The 21,970-nt window shown below is 41.1% G+C and overlaps 1 protein-coding gene across 1 annotated transcript; it reads left to right on the top strand.

Annotated features, from left to right (window-relative positions):
• The first annotated feature begins 5,313 nt into the window (after positions 1–5,313).
• Positions 5,314–21,606, top strand: LOC124274727. The gene is made up of 8 exons (XM_046710103.1): positions 5,314–5,448; positions 7,653–7,801; positions 8,203–8,273; positions 9,152–10,520; positions 14,846–15,089; positions 16,432–17,305; positions 18,969–19,186; positions 20,379–21,606. Exons 2-8 carry the CDS (start codon positions 7,654–7,656, stop codon positions 20,455–20,457), a joined length of 3,003 nt encoding a protein of 1,000 aa, XP_046566059.1. The 5' UTR covers positions 5,314–5,448; position 7,653; the 3' UTR covers positions 20,458–21,606.
• The last annotated feature ends 364 nt before the right edge of the window (positions 21,607–21,970 follow it).

The raw sequence follows: 21,970 nt of genomic DNA, 5'->3' as shown, positions 1-21,970 counted from the left end.
GTAGAAACGTAAAGAGTACTGTTTTATGAAATCACGTTGTTTGCGATCACAGATACGACAATGCTGATAATTAAATGTTTTTTCATGCCTATCTTCCGAAATCAGCGACGTTCTTGTGGTAATAGAGGCGGTGGGGTAGCCTGGTTAAAGCGTTCGCTCGTCATGCCGAAGGCACGGGTTCGATTCCCCACATGGTTACAATGCGTGAAGATCATTTTGGTGTCACCCGCCGTGATATTGCTGGAATACTGCTCAAAGCCAACTCACTCACTCATTTGTCGAAATACGTAAGCAACCCGTTCTTGTCGTGGAAGAGTGAGTGAGTGAGTGGGTGAGGTTTTATTCCTGAACGCAAGGGAGGGTTGAACCTCCAGCTTCAGACACAATACACAACACAACACCCACGATTCAACACACTACACCTTCCCTCTTACCCTTTATAAAAAAAAACCCATAAATCTCCTATGCATTAACAGGGAAGAAATACCTGCAATGTATCGCCACATTGTCGATTTTGTCTGAAAAGAACTGTCAAATGTATAAAAGGAAGCTTTCACAGAACAATTGTCTTCCATTCAAGTTAAGACTGCTTGTCAGCAGACCCGTGAAGATCCGGGTTAGAATTGATCTTCAGTAACACATGCTTGTCGTAAGAGGCGACTAACGGGATCGGGTGATCAGGCTCGCTGACTTGGTTGACACATGTCTTGGTATCCCAGTTGCGTAGATCGATGCTCTTGTTGTTGATCACTGGATTGTCAGGTCCAGACTCGAGTATTTACACACCGCCGCCATATACCTGGAACAGTTAGTCTCAATCTCAATCTTTATTCATACTGAAGGCCACGGGTCCATAGTATACAAGAACATAGTACACAATATCATAGAAAAGAATAAAAATAGTCAAATCACAATATGTCATATCGCATCAAAATGTATCACATCATATAACATCGCATTACACATACTTTGTCGTATCACATCATATCATAACACCCCATATTACATCATGTCATATCATACCATGTATCATATCATATCATATCATATCGCACCACATCATACCATATCGTAACAAATAACAATATGAGTACATACATTCTATGAATTATTATGTTTATTTCTTAGAGGCAATGCTTGATAGATAAAGGTTGACAACTTACGGATAAGAACAGTTAGTTAGCATGCCGAAGGGCGGGTTCAATTCCCAATATAGGTATAATATTATAAGTTTTGGTGATCAAGATCTTGTAAGAGCACTGGGTTGGTGTAAAGTCCGATTAACACACACCATAAATATAGTTTGGATATAGAATCATGCTGAGTGAGTTAGTTTAGTTTTACGCCGCACTCAGCAATATCCCAGCTATATGGCGGCGGCCTGTAAATAACCGAGTCTGTACAAGACAACCCAGTGATCAACAGCATGAGCATCGATCTACGCAACTGGGATACCAAGACATGTGTCAACCAAGTCAGCGAGCCTGACGATCCAATCCCGTTAGTCGCCTCTTACGGCAAGCATGGGTTACTGTAGATCAATTCTAACCCGGACCTTCACGGGATGTGTGGTTGGAGTGGTTGAGTGAGTGGTTGTGTGAGTGAGTGAGTGTACTATTAACACATTTTAATATTTCATATCACATTATCGATCTAAACAACTTGAAAAATTATATAAACTTAATTGATTTTTATACCGAAAATGAGGACTTCATATACCAAATGTATCATCTAAGTTAAGCCCGTGTATCCTTTAATGTCTTACATCACCTGTTTTCAAACACTCTGTTAAGTTACGGAAACTAGTTCAGATATTAACCAACGCGGGAGCTCTAAATTTATTTTGGACTAAAACTAAGGACGCCATATATGATACATTTTCCAGCCAAATCTTCTTATCCTTCACTATATGAAAGCTTATACCAAGGGGCGGTGGGGTAGCCTAGTGGTTAAAGCGTTCGCTCGTCACGCCGAAGACCCGGGTTCAATTACCCACATGGGTACAATGTGTGAAGCCCATTTCTGGTGTCCCCTGCCTTGATATTGCTGGAATATTGCTAAAAATTCGGCATAAAACTAAACTCAGTCAGTCAGCTTATTCCAAACAATCTGTAACATAGTAAAACAGCGTTGACACAGTTAACATTAAAGTCTCTGAATGGCATGCAGTAGTGATCCACACAAAGGCGACTTTATGGATGTCAGCATCTGTAACATGAGGATCACAACGTATGTTCTTGCTCCTTCACCAACAATACACTCCCAAATGCCATGTCCCTCATATTACAGAAGTCGACATAAATTTCCCCTTTACAGTTGACATTATTCCCTAACGCGACAGCTCCTAATCCTTTCTGAAGACGTTGTGAGGTGAGGTGAAATTGGGTTTTAAGTCGTGCTTGAGAATATTTCGCTCATATGACGACGTGCATGCGTGTGTATGTATATATGCGGCTGCTTGCACTAGCCCAGACTTAAGCTGGTTTTATAGTGCTAGCCCACTGAGATACCATGCCGCAGAGAAGCATGAATACCCCACTCAGACACATTATACTGACTCCGAGCCGAGCCGACTCCGAGCCGACCAGTCCTTGCTGTACCCATTAATGCCGAGCGCCAGGCCGGGACCAACAAGTACCATATTTTAACGTCTTTTGATAAGACGCGGTCGGGGATCGAACCCGCGACCTTCCGCTCTCCGGGCGGACGCTCTAACCACTACACCACGGAGGCGGTCCTGAAGACGTTGTACATTATATGTACAAATGACAGTACAACAAGGAAGTCCGATGTGTACATACGTCTTAGTGCCAATGACACATCCTTTTAAGGAGAAACATGTTACGCAAGTGAGTAAGTATGGTTTTACGCCACTTTTAGCAATATCCCAGCAATATCACGTCGGGGACACCAGAAATGGGCTTCACACATTGTACCCATGTGGGGAATCGAACCCGGGTCTTCGGCGTGACGAGCGGGTGGTATAACCACTAGGCTACCCCACCGCCCCTTTCTCAACAGAGCCGACGAAAATATTTGCGAGTTAAAGTAAATGTTGGCAAAAATGTTTGACGTTTACAAACAAAGGGAAAAAATGAAATACGTGTTTGTAAGTCACACCATTGACGTCTCTCGCCCACATCTGTTTAAACCTCAGCAACGTCGGAATGACAATGCAGTCCACCAGACAGTTGGGTGAATGAAATCCAACGGCAAGCAAGTCGGGTTGTTTACTGTGGGGCATGTAAACACATCCGGGTAATCAGAGAAGGGCAGGTGTAAATAACGTTGTGACGTCATCACAATAAATAAAGGTATTCGGCCTGGTAACCACGTGGTACACGAGAAACCTTGTGCTGGGGGGTAGGAAGGCGTGATGACCTTTGTATGTTCAGCAGACGAATGTTGTTAACGTGCCCTGTCCGTGTTAGCTTATGACTATGCACTTTGGACGATTCGTGCTACTGTTTGATGTTATTATGTTTGTCACAGTTATATGTGTTCTATTTTGGGTTCATACTGAATTTATTATATTGCACTGATTAGGAGATTTTTTAAAGAAAGGTCGGGAGATGCTCTTAATACTCAAATGATAATACCCCCGTGGTGGTGTGTATGCGGGTGGGTGTGCTTACGGTCGTATCTATGTGTGGCTGCGTGTGTGTGTGTGTGTGTGTGTGTGTGTGTGTGTGTCTGAGAGTGTGTGTGTTTGTGTGTTTGTGTGTGTGTGTGTGTGTGTGTGTCTCTCTCTCTCTCTCTGTGTCCCTCTTTGTGTGTCTGAGACTGTCCCTGTTTGTGTGTGTGTGTGCGTCTGAGAGTGTCTGTGTTTGTTTCTCTGTGTGTGTGTCTCTCTCTCTCTGTGTCCCTCTTTGTGTGTCTGAGACTGTCTCTGTTTGTGTGTGGCTGCACGTGTGTGCGTCTCAGAATGTCGGTGTGTATGTGCTTGCAGTTGTGTATATGTTTGTGTCTGAGAGTGTGTATGAAAGCGTCTCTGTGTGTCTGATTGGGTGTATATGTGTGTGCTTGGGTCTGTATGTCTGAGATTGATGTATGTGTTTGTTTGTGCCTGTATGTCGTTCTCAGCTCTAAGCGGATTGTAAAGCCCTCACCTCAACAGTCTATCTTTAGTTACCGGGCTTAACATAGACATGGGGAGGTTGAGTAGCCTAGTGGTCAAAGCGTTCGCTCGACACGCCTAGGTTCGATTCCCCACATGGGTACAATGTGTGTGCCCCGCCATCATATTGCTGGAATATTGCTAAAAGCGGCGTAAAACCTAACTCAGTCTCACTCAACATTGATAAAGATTATCGTGACTTAGTGGAAGGGATCCAGGTAACTAAACTCTTTGACAACAGGACCACCCCACACATCCGGAAGTGACAGAAACCCTAGAACCACAAAGATAAACAAAAGGGCCACGCTAGAAAGTCAAAACGGCTCCATGAAAAAGCAAATCCTTTAAGTAGTATTAGCGTATGTTAGTTTTTTCCCCATATTTCATTAATCCAAAGGATTTACAATAAACTTAGACCAGCTGTTAAAACCTGTGTGTAGTCCCTACTAAGTTTTTGGTAACGGGTATTTGAGGACCAAGATAAACTGACTGACGAGCAATCAGGGGGAGTAATTGAGTGTTTGTACGAGTTAGTAAGCTCGTTAGGTTGGTCATGGGGTGAGTGAATGAGTATGGTTTTACGCCGCTTTTAGCAATATTCCCGCAATATCACGGCGGGGGACACCAGAAATGGGCTTCACACATTGTACCCATGTGGGGAATTGAACCCGGGTCTTCAGCGTGACGAGCGAACGCTTCAACCACTAGGCTACCCCACCGCCCCGGTTTGTCATGGAAACATGATTCATTATTTGTTTTGGTTCACAGCATCACTTGCTTGACAACGACATTAGAATCTATGTCGAAACGTCGCCCTTCACAGAATAAAAGAAGTTGTACATCCTTAAAAATTGTCATCATTCTTCAGCATTTATTTGGTTAAGTTAGCTCACTGTATTTCAGATGTGACGAAAGTAACGCTAGAAAACGACGATGCCATAAATTTCCGAGAGTATAATTTGAAACGGTTTTCAATCAGCACAGTTTGTGTACATATTTCACCAGTAAAATGTGCCAATTTATTTTGTGTATTTCTTCAGCAATTGGTACTGTCATGTGTGAGATGACCCATTCTGAAGTCATCAATCGGTTGAGATTTTATGTATCCCAACGCTTCAAATAATTCACCGTAGGTGAGACGGTGAGTTTCATGGTCTAAGGGCAGGTAACTCTAATCTCCTGTCGTGGCGCTGGGGTTTGTTTTGATCGACCATTGTTCGTGATTGTAGTTTCGGTTTTGAGTTTTGAAATGGTGGAAAATGTCTGACGGGTCAAAACATGCTAAATAGACGTCACAGTTTGACAATTTGATTAGCCTTCCACCTATTCAGGTAAATTACATCGCTGTATTTCCATGACAGTACATACGTTTTGCAAGGAAAGCATATTACAACAGGCATTCCGGACGTGTAGCCTGTCTAAGACGTTCGTTTCTCAAACTTACCGCATTACCCATGATTCGATGTAATTAAGATCACATTTTCATGCATTCCAGATCAGATTAAGATCACATTTTCATGCATTCCAGATCAAATGACATCACTCGAATGCTAAACACTAAACAGTACACTTAATTGCATAGATCTGAACTGTTTTGAATCAAATGACAGTTTTCTGAAACCAGTGAAAGCGAAATTGATATTTTGGAATACTGTAGGTATATTCTAGGTTGCAGAATTGAAATATAGTTAACCAAGAACACAGCACAGTGTTTGATGATACTTGTCAAAAGTTGTCAGTCTCAGTTTGTTTGGACTGACTTACTGAGTTTAGTTTTACGCCGCTTTTAGCAATATTCCAGCAATATCACGGCGGGGGACACCAGAAATGGGCTTAACACATTGTGCCCATGTGGGGAATCGAACCCGGGTCTTCGGCGTGACGAGCCAACGCTTTAACCACTAGGCTACCCCACCGCCCAGTTTGTTTGGAATCGAAGAGTGGTGAAGTATCTTTTTATGCTATTATGAGCTAAGTACTCCCATGCAATCTTGGATTAGGATTGTTAGAAAAAATTATGACTTGATAAAACTGGTCATTGACCTGTCCTTGGTGAACTTAGAATGTCACCGACAGTTAATGTGACAGGCTGATATTTGCAACACTGATATATCTATTTATAGACAAGATCAATTTAGGAATTTATGATAACTTTGGATTTGATCTAAAGGTTATAGTCTGTGAATACACAATGTCATTTAGAAAGTTGTCAATTGAAATAAAGGTTATTTTTGGAATTAAACTATCTCACTAAAGTACAGATGCTAGTACTTCTAGGTTTGTGTTCCATCCAAGATTTGAAAAAACAACAACACACTCTAAGATTCAGGCACTCACAGTCAAGTGACCTTACGCTTGACCTGAATGGCCATTGTGCATCAAATTTTGTAAACATCTTCCCCTCAAACATTTAAGAAACCATGAACCAATGAAGGTGAAACTTCGGCCTCTCATATGAGAAACATTTTATTTCAATTTGGTTTCGGAATTGTGTGGATAGGTCAAGATATTGGCAATGTGAAAATGTTTACATGTATTTCTATTTTTAAACAGCGATTATTTGACTCCTTGAGCCAGGAATGGCACTGTATTACTTCACAGTTGGCGCAAATCGTCAAACTTAGGGATCGTTCATAATTTATGACTAGGGATGGTGATGATGATTTTTATGGAGAAGCATGTACAATGTGAATGACCCCCCCCTAAAATTTATGTACAAGATAAGTGAACCCCCCTGCATGTCATGTACAAATGATTTCAAAGGATGATTTTAAACATATTTTTATGTACAAAATTGCTGACCCCGCCTTGAAAGTGTGTACAAACTTGCTGACCCCCTCTAGCTCCCCAGAACAAATGGTGACCCCCCCTTAAAATCATTGTTATTATATTTGATCAGTAATATGAGAAATGATAAGAAAGACTGCAAGTTGGCAAGTTCATGTGCTGAAATAGAACCTCTCAGTATACTTCAGTTATTTTATCTATTCACCGGTATGCAAGCTAAGATTTGACATTTTTGTGTGTACGCATACAAGATAACATTTCTTGAGTATTTACAAAAATTCAAGCATTCTTGTAGGCAATAGACTTAATAGGAATTGAGTTTTCACATAAATATTTGCGTAATTTAAGCAGATCTATATGGAGCTTATCTGTATCTCTGACTTTTAGCCTTTTAGTCTCTTCTCAGTGGAGTGGGGGCGGTGGGGTAGCCTAATGGTTAAAGCGTTGGCTCGTCACGCCGAAGACCCGGGTTCAATCCCCACATGGGCACAATGTGTGAAGCCCATTTCTGGTGTCCCCGTCGTGATGTTGCTGGAATATTGCTAAAAGCGGCGTAAAACCAAACTCAGTCAGTCAGTGGAGTGGTTCAAGAGTTCACTTGTCAACCCGGTTTCGATCTCCCATATTACTACAATGTGTGAAGCCCATTTCTGGTGTCCCCTGCTGTGATATTGCTGGAATATTGTTGAAAGCGGCTTTAAACTAAACTCACTCACTATTCACTACATCACATTGTTTCCCTCTGCAGAATGGATGGGATCAGACTGTCGGGTATTCAGCCTTGTGTGTCAGAGAAACAGATCAGGACATTCTTAGAGCGCCATCATCTACGAGTCAAGAGGATCTACTACCCACTTCTCAATAATGATGCAGTCATTATCTTCATTGACTCTGCAAGTAAGCCATTACTTTAGTGTTCATTTTAGCCTTTCGAAAAGTGGGAACACGACCCACTAGCCCTCAGCATGGAAACATGCATCACTACACAATGAGGTTTTGACAAGTTTCTGATGTTACTGTTGATGCATTAATTTCTTTAAAGGGAAAATGATAAACAGAAGTAATGATGCCCCATTTAAGAAAAAAGATTATAATGAAATACCCTCACTTAACACTCCTGGGTATGTTAAAGAACTGACAGAGGCTGTTCCAACTGTAAACAAGGCTAATTTAATTACTCTGTTACAAGATACGTATTACTGTATATTTGTTGCATGCAGTGAGATCGGGATGTCAGTGCATTGTGTTTTTAAAGAATTGAATCATGAAAACCTGAGAGTTTGTTTTCACTTACACAGGTACGTCAATGGCACTCTTTGAAAGGCTGGAAGGACTCTCAAAGTTTACTATCAGTCCTCTCCCACACAGAGTAAGTATGTCTCAGGAGATAGAAGAGAATATATGGGTATAAATGGGACCACTCACTCACTGTTGTTGGCACAGAGGTGACATAACTATAACAACTTCAAATAGTTATAAACATGTTTTCAACCATTGCATTCAACAGAATGTGAATTTAGAGAAATACCAGATATTCAACTTTACAGTTCAAATTGTCCATACCGTCTCCTCAATGATGCGGGTAATGACTAGGGCTGTAATGATGCATCGAACTCTCGATGGAATGCAATTGTTGAGTCTCCGATAGCAATTAATCAATGTTAGAAAGGAAAAACTATCGATGCATCGATATTATGTGTGACTATCGATAGTTTAGTAATTGACTTCTGCTGATAATTCCGCAGTGGAAACTTTTTATTAAATATTTATGTTGTTTTGTATTTTTTTATTGTTTGGGTGCAGACTTGCAGCTTCAGTGAGTTTATGCTTTAACTGTTTACTTGATCTGGGTTTTTAGTTTCTTGTCAGTTATTAAAAGAGATTGAACCTACTTCAACTTATTTTTATTTAATATAAACTATACATTCATTCATTCAAGGAGAAAATTGGTTGCAATAGACAATCGCTAGTGCAATAGTATGTTGCAATAGACTATCGCTATCGTAATAGTTGTTTCCCCCTCAATAGTCACCCCTAATAATAATTCAGATATAAGCCCTTTTCATGTTACACTGAACTATCATCGTAGATGTACATTGTCAGGCAAAACGCAAGTGTAACAATATATATGTAGTGATTTACTGGTTATGCACGTACTTTGAAGGAAGTTATAGTATATGTTTCACAGTACTTTTAAAGAATATGTGATTCATTACATCTTTAATCGGATGTCTAATCTGCTTTCAGATATTCTCCTCAGTAACAGTGGAGCTTGAAGACCAAGTTGCTGCCCTGTTTCAGACGTCAGAATGTAAGAAGCATATTGAACTGACCACTGATGGCAAACTACAGATATTCACTGCAGTAGACGGGAACGTAACGCTGAAGGGGAACCAGTTTGATATAGAACTTGCTGAGAAGGTTCTTCATGAGTTTCTTGAAAGCCAGCACAAAATACATCAAGACCTCCAAAATGGTCATGACCAATCAGCAGCTGATTATGAGGCTCTGCATCAGTTTAGAAGTAGAAGAACTTCCCCCGGTTCACAGCAGAGCCCTCCACAAGTGAAGAGAAGCACAGCTGAAAGAATTGGTTCCAGTGCCTCTGGGACAAGTAGAAAATCTCCCAGACAAGATGACACTGCACCAATATCGAATGGATTGGATTCAGGGCACGATGTGAGTGATTTACGTAGCAGCACAAACTCCAGACATCAAGATGCTTCTGAAACTTTCAACCACTTCGCCAGTCTTCAGTCTCCAACAACTGGGAGATACCCAACAGAGTCATCCACAGCTGTGGAACAAAGGCTTCTACAAGCAGCTGCTGACAAAACCAAGGCGTCCAGGCCAGGAGGTGATGTTAGACACCAAATGTCTATCAGACTTGAAGAACTGCAACACAAGCGGGAGAGAGATCGGGAACAGCCATCAATAAGCAGTACATTTTATAGCGAGGCATCTATGCTAAGAGAACTAGACAGAGTTCCAAAGGAAGAACTGGACCAGATCCAGAAGTGGCTTGATGATACAGGAAAGAAGACCGTGAGCAAGGAGAGGACAGGTTCAGGTAGCACTGATGAGTTGTTGAGAGATGACAGGAGAGGACACCAAACATCACCTCTGTCTGGAGCTTCTAATGGTCTGAGCGCAGATGTTTATTCTCTGAGACACGATTCTACAAGATTTGCACAAAAAGACCCTCAAGGACTCTTGTCTTACAGATTTGAACTTCCAGGTGGCTTTAAGGTGAAAGTCTGCTATGGTAACATTGTGAAATGTAAGCTGGAAGGAATCGTCAGTGCAGCTAATGGAGAACTGAGGAACTTTGCTGGTGTAGCTGGGGCCATAGAGAGAGCTTGTGGGAATGAACTGAGACGTGAGTGTGAGAGACATGTCCGCCTCCATGGGCCCCTCCAAGTCAGTGACGTCATGCATACAAACCCAGGAGATTTAATTGGCCCACGCTACATTCTGCATACTGTGGGGCCAGTCCATGTTCCAACAATGGATGAGAAATGTGCATATCAGTTGACTCGCACATTTCTTCGTTGTCTGAAGTATTCTCAAGAGAAGCTGTTTATCAACTCCATTGCATTTCCCTTCATTAGTACAGGTAAGATGAAGAGGTTGTGTGTGGGTCATCATTGTGATGCTTTCTTATGTCAAAGAAATGTCCTGTGTTATCCTGTTGAATATGGCAACGTCCTATTTGTCTGTGTAATGTTCTATGTTCTGACAAAGAGCAGGTTATTTTATGATGCTTTTGCCTGTCAAACATTTTACTGTACCCTTGTCAGAGATCTGATTCATTGCCATGCATCTCCCCTCGCTTTCTGCTGTCAAATGTTATATTGTCTTTCAGTGGCATTTAGAAGTTGTACATTGATGTCCAAGATATTTTTATGGATTAAAATTCTTTTTAATTTCTCTCTCGACGTTTCGAGACCATTCCAGGTCCCTTCATCAGGTGAACTGGCAGTTAGGACTATGACGTCGTCGCTATGACATCATAACTGAGTTATGACGTCACAATGCAAGTGACATCACACTACCAAATACCATGCAGCTGTGGCGATCAATATATTGGCGAGACTCTCAGGCCCATTAACACCCGGGTTGCTGAACACAAGTCGTCAGTATGCAAACAAAATGATAAGTCAGCTATATCGGAGCACAAGGCAAATAACCCAAGTCATGTAATCATGTGGAATGACATCAGGGTGCTTTCGAGAAATAACAACGACTGGCGTCGGAGAAAACTACAGGAGGCTGTCGAGATAAGGAGACATAAACCAGCAATGAATCGTGATCAAGGTGTATACCTGCTAAGTGCATGGGACCTCTTGATTAACTTTTAATGAACTTTAGAAGAAAAAACGAGTCTACTATTCTTTTTGGAAAGCCTGCTATCAAGTTACCTTTGTGTAATTAGCAGTTGTTGTGTATTGACAATTCAACTTTCAACTCTATTATTTAGCATGAATTTTCATCATTATGTAAATAACTCTTCAAACTCTTCAAACTCACTTATACAGTACTGTCCCTAGTGTACTGTGATGTCACTTGCATTGTGACGTCATAACTCAGTTATGACGTCATAGCGACGATGTCATAGTCCTAACTGCCAGTTCACCTGATGAAGGGACCTGGAATGGTCTCGAAACGTCGTGAAAGAAATTAAAAAGAAGTTTAATCCATAAAAATATCTTGGACATAAATGTTATATTGTTCTGCCTCTTTCTGTCAAGAATCAGATTTTTCTTTCCTTTCTCCTGTCAAAGAGCTAACTGTGTTGCCCTGCATTCTTCTCTCAATATTGTATTCTTCTTTCTCCTGTCAAGCTGCAGATTTTACTGTCCTGCTTTCTCTTGTCATAGAGCTGACTGTATTATCTTGCTCTCCCCGTCAAAGTGCTGATGTGAGGTTCACTTTTCTCTCCCGCCTGAGAGCTGAAGTTAGTTCTATTTTCTCTCCCGTCTGATAGCTGATGTTAGTTCACTTTTCTCTCCTGTCTGACAGCTGATGTTAGTTCACTTTTCTCTCCCGTCTGATAGCTGATGTTAGTTCATTTTTCTCTCCTGTCTGATAGCTGATGTTAGTTCACTTTTCTCTCCTGTCTGATAGCTGATGTTAGTTCACTTTCACTTTTCTCTCCTGTCTGATAGCTGATGTTAGTTCACTTTTCTCTCCTGTCTGATAGCTGATGTTAGTTCACTTTTTTCTCCCACCTGAGAGCTGATGTTAGTTCACTTTTCTCTCCTGTCTGAGAGCTGATGTTAGTTCACTTTTTTCTCCTGTCTGAGAGCTGATGTTAGTTCACTTTTCTCTCCTGTCTGATAGCTGATGATAGTTCACTTTTCTCTCCTGTCTGATAGCTGATGTTAGTTCACTTATCTCTCCTGTCTGAGTGCTGATGTTAGTTCACTTTTCTCTCCTGTCTGAGAGCTGATGTTAGTTCACTTTTCTCTCCTGTCTGAGAGCTGATGTTAGTTCACTTTTCTCTCCTGTCTGAGAGCTGATGTTAGTTCACTTTTCTCTCCTGTCTGATAGCTGATGTTAGTTCACTTTTCTCTCCCGCCTGAGTGCTGATGTTAGTTCACTTTTCTCTCCCGTCTGAGAGCTGATGTTAGTTCACTTTTCTCTCCTGTCTGAGAGCTGATGTTAGCTCACGTTTATCTCCCGTCTGAGAGCTGATGTTAGTTCACTTTTCTCTCCTGTCTGAGAGCTGATGTTAGTTCACTTTTCTCTCCTGTCTGAGAGCTGATGTTAGCTCACGTTTATCTCCCGTCTGAGAGCTGATGTTAGTTCACTTTTCTCTCCTGTCTGAGAGCTGATGTTAATTCACGTTTATCTCCCGTCTGAGAGCTGATGTTAGTTCACTTTTCTCTCCTGTCTGATAGCTGATGTTAGTTCACGTTTATCTCCCGTCTGAGAGCTGATGTTAGTTCACTTTTCTCTCCGGTCTGAGAGCTGATGTTAGCTCCGTTTTATCTCCGTCTGAGAGCTGATGTTAGTTCACTTTTCTCTCCTGTCTGAGAGCTGATGTTAGCTCACGTTTATCTCCCGTCTGAGAGCTGATGTTAGTTCACTTTTCTCTCCTGTCTGAGAGCTGATGTTAATTCACTTTTCTCTCCCGTCTGAGAGCTGATGTTAGTTCACTTTTCTCTCCTGTCTGATAGCTGATGTTAGTTCACGTTTATCTCCCGTCTGATAGCTGATGTTAGTTCACTTTTCTCTCCTGTCTGAGAGCTGATGTTAGCTCACGTTTATCTCCCGTCTGAGAGCTGATGTTAGTTCACTTTTCTCTCCTGTCTGAGAGCTGATGTTAGCTCACGTTTATCTCCCGTCTGAGAGCTGATGTTAGTTCACTTTTCTCTCCTGTCTGAGAGCTGATGTTAGTTCACTTTTCTCTCCTGTCTGAGAGCTGATGTTAGCTCACGTTTATCTCCCGTCTGAGAGCTGATGTTAGTTCATTTTTCTCTCCTGTCTGAGAGCTGATGTTAATTCACTTTTCTCTCCCGTCTGAGAGCTGATGTTAGTTCACTTTTCTCTCCTGTCTGATAGCTGATGTTAGTTCACGTTTATCTCCCGTCTGAGAGCTGATGTTAGTTCACTTTTCTCTCCTGTCTGAGAGCTGATGTTAGCTCACGTTTATCTCCCGTCTGAGAGCTGATGTTAGTTCACTTTTCTCTCCTGTCTGAGAGCTGATGTTAGTTCACTTTTCTCTCCCGTCTGAGAGCTGATGTTAGTTCACTTTTCTCTCCTGTCTGAGAGCTGATGTTAGCTCACGTTTATCTCCCGTCTGAGAGCTGATGGTAAGGCCTTAAAAAAAATGTTGTGGTTCCGATTACTAACCGATCCTTGAATTATGGTGCCCACCCTATTGTTTTATAAGTGGTATGAATAAATTAAGCTTTCAGATACCAGTTTTTTTCCCCGCCCCCGACGGACATCGGTCATTCTGATAGAGACATGATGACTGTGAGCTTGATTTAATAAACAATTACACATTGATAAATGTGTTATTAGTTTGTACTTTACTTCTAAACAAAATGTAAAAAAAGAAAATACTAACTACCTACCCTAAATTTAAAGAGGTGTAATCGAAACCACAACATTTTTATTTGGCCATATTTCACTGCATTATTTTGTCATATACTGTATTATACTGCTCTCTCCTGTCAATCGGGGCGGTGGGGTAGCCTAATGGTTAAAGCGTTGGCTCGTCACGCCGAAGACCCGGGTTCGAATCCCCACATGGGCACAATGTGTGAAGCCCATTTCTGGTGTCCCCCGCCGTGATGTTGCTGGAATATTGCTATAAGCGGCGTAAAACCAAACTCAGTCAGTCAGTCTCCTGTCAATCAGCTGATGTGATTGCACTTCTCCTGTCACAGAGCAGACTGTAATGTGTTGCATTCTCTTGTGAAAGAGCTGACTTAAATTATCACTTATCAATGAACCCACATATTGTCAGCGACCGCCTCCGTGGTGTAGTGGTTAGAGCGTCCACCTGGAGAGCGGAAGGTCGTGGGTACAATCCCCGACCGCATCATACAAAAAGACGTTAAAATATGGTACTTGTTGGTCCCTGCCTGGCGCCCGGCATTAATGGGTACAACAAGGACTGGTCGGCTCGGAGTTAGTATAATGTGTCTGAGTGGGGTATTCATGCTTCACTGCGGCATGGTATCTCAGTGGGCTAGCACTATAAAACCAGCTTAAGTCTGGGCTAGTGCAAGCAGCCGCACATACACATACCCACGCATGCACGCCGTCATATGAGCGAAATATTCTCAAGTATGACGTAAAACCCAATTTCACCTCACCTCACATATTGTCAGCATGTTAAGCCCAACAGAACCATTCAGTTTCCCCTGACAAATATACCGCATGTGTTTTGTTTATCCTTATCCATGTCCTTTCACTGTTGTCCAGGTGTGTTTGGTGTGCCCATTGACATCTGCATTGAGTCTTTCCTGGATGCTGTCGTGTTGTTCTCCTCGGCACCCAAGACATACTCAACCCTGAAGGAGATCCACTTGCTGAACACTGACATGGAGATGGTGCAGACAGCCATTGTCATGCTTCAGCAGCACCTGGAGACCGACGTCAGCGACCTGCAGGCTGCAGCCACGTACAGGTTGCAGAACAAGGGCAAGCAGTCCAGTCTGCATGAGCGGTAAGGCTTCTATGCTCACAGAACGATTATTGCCTGGTTCACATTTGGCCTGCGATGGGTCTACGGCGCCCATAAACTACCCATAGCTCCATTTCTGTGTGGTCGTCTTGGCTCAGCAGGCGGCGACTGTACGACTATTGCACAGTTCTAGGATGCCTAAGACTCTACGATTTTGTCAAAAAGCGAAGTATGACAAATTTGCTAAAAGCTTGAGCCCATAGTCTGTAGGAGGCATTGCACTGGCACAGCACTGAGGCTGCAAAGTGATTACTGCACGATTTTGGGGACTAAAGGATATCCGTACGGCCACCACACGATCACCATGCTTCCTTCGTAAGATCTCCATACAAAATCTGTGCAGACACCATGCAGATTTGCCTTTGCCTGTCCCCAAAGAAATCACTCGATGACCGTAGACAATGTGAACTCAAATGTCGTAGCCCACGGTCAACCACTATGCCTAAAAAGTTGTATGGAAAATCGTAGACTACTTTATCATATGGCGTCCGTGGCAAATGTGATCCAGGTCTAAAGGACTATAAAGATTGTTGCTAGTGAACCAACTAGATCAGACTATCATTTACCATATAGGACCGTAGATACTGTAAACGTATTATATTTCGCGCAGGTTTTATTTTCGCGGCGCAAAACATTTTAGCGCGAAAATTTATACACCACGAATAAACCTGTCATTCATTCAGTCTAGCCACACTCGCCCCTGAGTTGTTACCATAACACATCAAGTTTGAAGACAGAAATCTATGGGAATCTTAAAATGACGATTGATAGTAGCATGAAGAATCATACTTAACTGTCGCTGTAATGGATTTCCCAAAACATAATTAAATAATGAGCCAAATCCCATCGCCGAATTAGCGAAAACAGCAATGTGTGTTGTGGCCGCACAGATAGGGATTTCCTGTGAGTAAGCAATAAACGCCGCCTGACAGGTTAAGCCACTCTGTTTGTTTTCACTGCTATAAGTGGCGGCCAAAGAGACAGCTGGCAGTTCAAGCAATTACTGATTGCGCGAATAATTGACCGCGCGATGTAGTCTAAACTGTCAATTCCGCGAAAATTGCACCACGTGAAAATAAGTACGTTTACAGTAAGCTGAATTTTGAGGACCAAAAAAAACAGTCTGTCGAAGGGGGTCGGCTTATCTACATGTCACAGTTTCGAGAATTTTTTGTTTCTGGTGCTAAGAAAATGGCATTGTATCACTTCGCATGGTATACAAAGCACACAAGCAATAGATCCATGCTTAAATTATAATTTATTACTAAGTAAGTTCATATTGTATGTGCCTGAGAAATCCATTAATGACGCCTTTTATTTATAGGGCTTCAAGGTCAGACAGTAGAGATCTAGCACTTGGCAGCATAAAACGATCATCTTCACTGACTAGAGATCCACGTAAGAGGAGCGCAAAAGAGGAGGAAGACCGTATGAGCGCATCCAGCTATGGAGGAACGACGAGTCTGAGAGGTGATGACACAGGTGCAAGGTCAAGGGTTCCTCAGAGACAAAGGTCAGGGTCATTTGATACTACTCCAAGGAAACCATACAACACAGGAGCAACATCGAAGACCACATCATATGCAGGAGGTACGACCTCAGGGAAGAAGACTGGTGCTGGAGCTTCAAAATCTGATTACGGTTCAAAAACCATGCCTGGTTTTAAGCCTGGCATGGGAGCAACAGATGTAAAAGAGAAGCTTAAATCACGACCAGGGACAACTTCTGGTGGAAGCAACAGTCCAAGAAATAAACCCATGAAAGCTGGGGCTACAGGGGTTGGAACAAATGTGGAAATCAAAGGGAAAACTGTTGTTGATAGGGAAATCCTGAGACAAAGACATTATGATGATGATGATAGGTTCAAGAGCCTACCAGCAAATATGGGCAGAACAAGTACTCTTGGAGCGGCCAAGTCAACAGACCCTGATGACACCTGCAGCATCTGTATGGACAAAGTCACCGTCCCCAAGAAGCTGCCATGTGGCCACACCTTCTGTGCAGACTGTATCAGACAGGCTTTTGATGTGAAGCCAGCCTGTCCTGAATGTGGGAGGCTGTATGGTACTGTGAAGGGGAACCAGCCCAAAGGTGGGAAGATGACTCATGTAATACACAGAGGAGAGGTGCTACCAGGTTATGAAGATGCTAGAGGAGTGATTGTCATCAGTTACGACTTTCCAGGAGGGATACAAGAGGTAGGTTCTCATGTAACAAAACAAGGTTTTCCGATATATTCTGGGCAGAGGGAGATACAATTAATATGAGTCAGGATATTTCATTATATTTTTACTCGAAAAAATTACACACCATTTTGTATTGCGTTAGGGAGGAGTGGTTGAGTGTGAGTATGACTGCTGTCAGGTTTAACTTATCAGGGATACAGCGGGCACTTGAACATTCACCTAAACAAAGTTAACTTTCCATGTAGTGCCTGAAATCAATGGTTTAGAGAGAGCTCTTGTGTTGTGGTTGGGATGTAGGGTGTATATATCTGGGATGTATTCATCTAGAATGTATCGAAAACCGGTATTTTGACATGCAATCGGAAAACTTCGTAACACTCGGAAATCTTCGGATATTTCCGTTTTATAAATTGTTCCTTTCCTTTTGTTATTTGTGCCAAATATTATTTACATTTTATTTTGTCATGATTAAAAGTATTTATTAAGCTTAATCAAGCATGGTGATTTTGTTGTGTTTTTGCTTTATAAATCAAGCATTAACTCGATTATAAGTAGTTTTATTAAAGAGAACTTCTTGACATATATTGCAATACATATCGCAATATCTGCTTCGCATCGCAATATATTGCAATATGAAAATTCTCCGCAATACCCGGCCCTAGTAGCTTCAAAATGTTATCCGCCCAAAATGGATTTAACCAGTCCAGATACTCCAAAGAAAATAACTCTATTTTGGATTACAATGAATAATTTAATGTCTAACTATGGCCTCAATTTCAAAATAGATTTTAAGATATGGTGAATTTACACCTTTGTATGGAACAAAACTATCTAAAATCTTTACCAGATCATTGGGCTGGCTGGCTGTAAATTTAGACCATCTGTCGGAATCTGGCCCATCTCGGATGGTCAGAGGGGCCATATTTCATACACTGATATTAAAGACAGATTTCAGGAAGAGATTGTCTGTCTTAAAGCTGTAGTCTGTCGTTTTATGTCAGGGATTGGATTGAATAGCAGGGATTTACCTTGAGTTCTGTATTTGAGGGTCCCTGGGACTCATACACTTAATTTTCAGTGGTCCTGGACTACAAAATGGGGGTCCTAAACAATTAAATATTATTATTTACTATGTTGTAACACTGCAGTAATGCAGTTACTGTTATTGTATTGTGTATCATGATCATCACATTGTCAGAGTAATTAAATTGCAAATGATACCATAACCCGGCTAGTAGCAGATTCAGTGATAACTTATTATTACTTGATCAAAATTTTTACAAAAAGTATTGGGACTTTTTCTGAGTCGCTGTGGACTCCCTTATGAATTTTGTTGTGTCCGCTGTTAATTTTTATTTGTATAGGACACAGGAATTAGCGTCCCGTAAATCCCTGGAATAGATCAATGCTCCTGATGTCAATCACCTGATTGTCTGGTCCATCATTAAAACAAGACAGACCTACAACATAAATACATCTATACTGTACTTACAACTAACAATAACTTGACCTGTTGACCTGTGATATATCCTTAAAGATTATTCATTCTGTTTGTGTCTTTAAAATTTTGTTGAGTGTTCATGTTCTTGTTCATTCTTATATTATGACATTTAACGAAGGGCTCCAAATGTTCATGTAAAATTCAAAGGTGCTAAATTTTCTTGTGTCACCTCAGGCTGATCACCCAGAACCTGGCAAGAGGTACTCTGGGATCCAGAGAACAGCCTACCTACCTTACAATAATGAAGGATGGGAGGTTCTGAAACTGTTGGACAAGGCATTTGATGCTGGAGTCACGTTTACCATCGGCGAGTCTCGAACTACTGGCCGCACTGGCGTCATCACCTGGAACGACATTCATCACAAGACGAGCATGACGGGAGGGACGTCAAAGTAAGTAATAATCAATAACTAAACTAAACTCAGGGCTCCAGATAAGAGCCGTATCGGCGTATGTACGGATATAAAAAATGCACAATACGGTAGGAAACAATTTTAAAACGTAGCAGATAATGGACCACAGCAATGGTGTGCGGTTTCAGAATCATTTTGCAGACGATTTAACTGAAAAGTATTGTTTTATTGTTTACTGACCTGTTTACACAAGAGTAGCAATGTTGTGGTGCATATATGAAGCGAAACACAAGATTACTGATAATGCCATTAAATTCCATTCAGTACTCTAAATGTACTCTTATTGTTTTCCAGTACTCCTATATTGAAAAATATGAGCACGTGCATCTCCTGATCATGAAAATTATCTGGAGCCCTGTAAACTTAATAGGGATGACTATTGAGGGAAACAACTACTGCGATAGGGATAGTCTATTGTGACCAACTATTGCAATACTATTGCAATAGTTTTTCTCCTTGAATTGTCTCATCTGAAGTCATTTCCCAAATCAATGTATATGTTATATAAACAAAAAACTAGTTGAAGTAGTTTCAGTCTCTTCTAATAACTGACAAGAAACTTGAAATCCAGTAAACAGTTAAAACATAAACTCAATGAAGGTGCAGGTCTGCACCCAAACATCCTTCATTTTGCGCTGCGTATTTATCAATTGAAGTCAATTACTAAACAGCATGTCAGCCTGACATCAAATTTAAACTGATAGAGATTACATACCTGCCAACTATCACACATTTAGCGTGAGAATCAGGCATTTTCATACAAAATCACACTCGCACGACCACACAGTGAAAGCTCACACATTTCCAGAAATGATCATTTACCTCCATACTCCATTCTCCAAAGATGTTTAAAAAGTGCTGAATACTTTTTCGGCAGGGGGGCTCCAACCCTCCTAGACCCCCTGGCAGGACATCGTCCTGGACCCTGGCTTTGGGAAAATCTCACTCATTGGAAACATTTTAGGTTGGCAGCCCTGAGATAGCAAGCGTTTACGGTATCCGCAAAGCCTATAAGTATGGTAATGGTATACACAGACTATGGAACCTTTCTGGCAGGAATAAAGTCTTCAGTGGTTTCACTGAAATCAGATCGTAGTTTCACTACTGCTGAACAAAGATCAGGATGGCTACCTGGATCTATCTCTGTTTGATGTATCTATGTCTGTTCCAGTTATGGCTACCCTGACCCTGACTACCTCAAGAGAGTGAAGGAGGAGCTTGCCCTCAAGGGAATCACACCCTCCACTTGAGAGGGCAGCCCTTCCACAGGTCATCAGTGTGGAAACAGACAACGGTTCCGGTTCCGGCTTCAGTGACTGTGGATGCACTGACCCGTGAAGTCTAGGCTTCACAGCATATATTAAGAGAGTCTTATTTCAGTATTAGTTCAGATATTTTATACTGGGTGATCCAAGACAGCATCTGACCGTTATAAAAATAACAATTCTGTCCAACTGTTAGAGTGTGTGTGTTCACTTCACCTTTTTACATGCAGTCAGATTTAGTTAAACTAACCCCGGTTCATGAAATGTTTATTTGCTATTTATCTTGTTTAAGGCAAGTTAGCTTGGTGTGAATCACTGAGAGAAGAGAGTTGTTTGCCCTTGCCACATGGATTTGGATTGTTAGTTCACATTTTCGCTTGTTATCTTTGTCAATGTTCTAACAATTGTTACATGACAAAAACCTTGCACTTATGCTGTGCATTATATATACCATAACATACAGCTGTATATAAGATGTGTATATATATATGCATATTATTACATATGTTATATTTGGGATTACACTTTCTTAGTAAAGTACAAATTCTAGTACTTTTTTGGGTGTTGAGTCCCATCCGGGATTCGAACCCACACCCTCAGAGTCACGCAAAGTCAGACGCCTAACCTGCTCAGCCACTGCGACTTCCACACTTTGTGGTTCCATCTTTTATCATCACTGGTTGCTGTGTGGAAATGGACGAGGTATTAGTTAACAGTTTCTATAGTTTAGATGTTTAGAACTGATAGATCTATTTTGTAACTTTTATTTTTAAGCCTTTTGAAGCATTTTCATAAAATTCAACATATGACATTCCAGTGGGGACATAAAACAAAGGAGATTCACATAAATAGATAATGGCAAGTTGACTAAACTATACAGAATAAGCAAATATTACACTTAGTTAACACTGAACACTAAGATTATAATTGACCTTTTAAGAATATTTTATTTTGCAATGCCTGGATTGGATGCATTGTATTATTGAGCTTGCTTTTGAATATCAGATACTTAATTATTATGAAGATGATATTCAAAAGATCATTATGTTTATCTGGATAACCAATCATCACATGTAATTTCAACTTGGATAAGAGCCTCCTGAAGTAACTAGGTTTCAAGTCTTTGCCTGATTTGATTTACCATTTTGCAACTGATAGATCCTGACATTTTGATCAGGAATTGAAAGTGATTGGTGTTTTGTTAAAAAAATTGATTGATTTTGACATTTTAAAAAAGAAGTAATAGGTGTTCATATTTTAAAAATCATTGATAGATCTTGACATTTTGGTAAGTAATAGATATATCTTAAATAATAATTTGATAGCTCTTGACATGTAACGATGTTGATAAAGAATATAGAAGATCTTGAGATTTGGTTGAAATCCTGAATCTGCCTTGCCATGTTAGTACAGTAAATTTACTAAATAACGGATGTTCACCAACAAGCTGAAGCTAAATGAGGACAAGACAGAGTGTCTTCTGGTAGGGACAACACCT

The sequence above is a fragment of the Haliotis rubra genome, unplaced genomic scaffold (genome assembly GCF_003918875.1).
Source record: "Haliotis rubra isolate DU_JTF1 unplaced genomic scaffold, ASM391887v1 Scf1041, whole genome shotgun sequence".
Classification (NCBI taxonomy): domain Eukaryota; kingdom Metazoa; phylum Mollusca; class Gastropoda; order Lepetellida; family Haliotidae; genus Haliotis; species Haliotis rubra.
This window is presented reverse-complemented; position numbering and strand designations above follow the sequence as displayed.

What these genes read in the sequence shown, in the direction of transcription:
- LOC124274727 (XM_046710103.1), top strand. Translation starts at nt 7,654, where the DNA reads ATGGATGGGATCAGACTGTCGGGTATTCAGCCTTGTGTGTCAGAGAAA. An exon ending in TATCTTCATTGACTCTGCAA is followed by an intron (nt 7,802 to 8,202) that starts GTAAGCCATTAC and finishes TCACTTACACAG; the next exon opens with GTACGTCAATGGCACTCTTT. An exon ending in ATTTCCCTTCATTAGTACAG is followed by an intron (nt 10,521 to 14,845) that starts GTAAGATGAAGA and finishes ACTGTTGTCCAG; the next exon opens with GTGTGTTTGGTGTGCCCATT.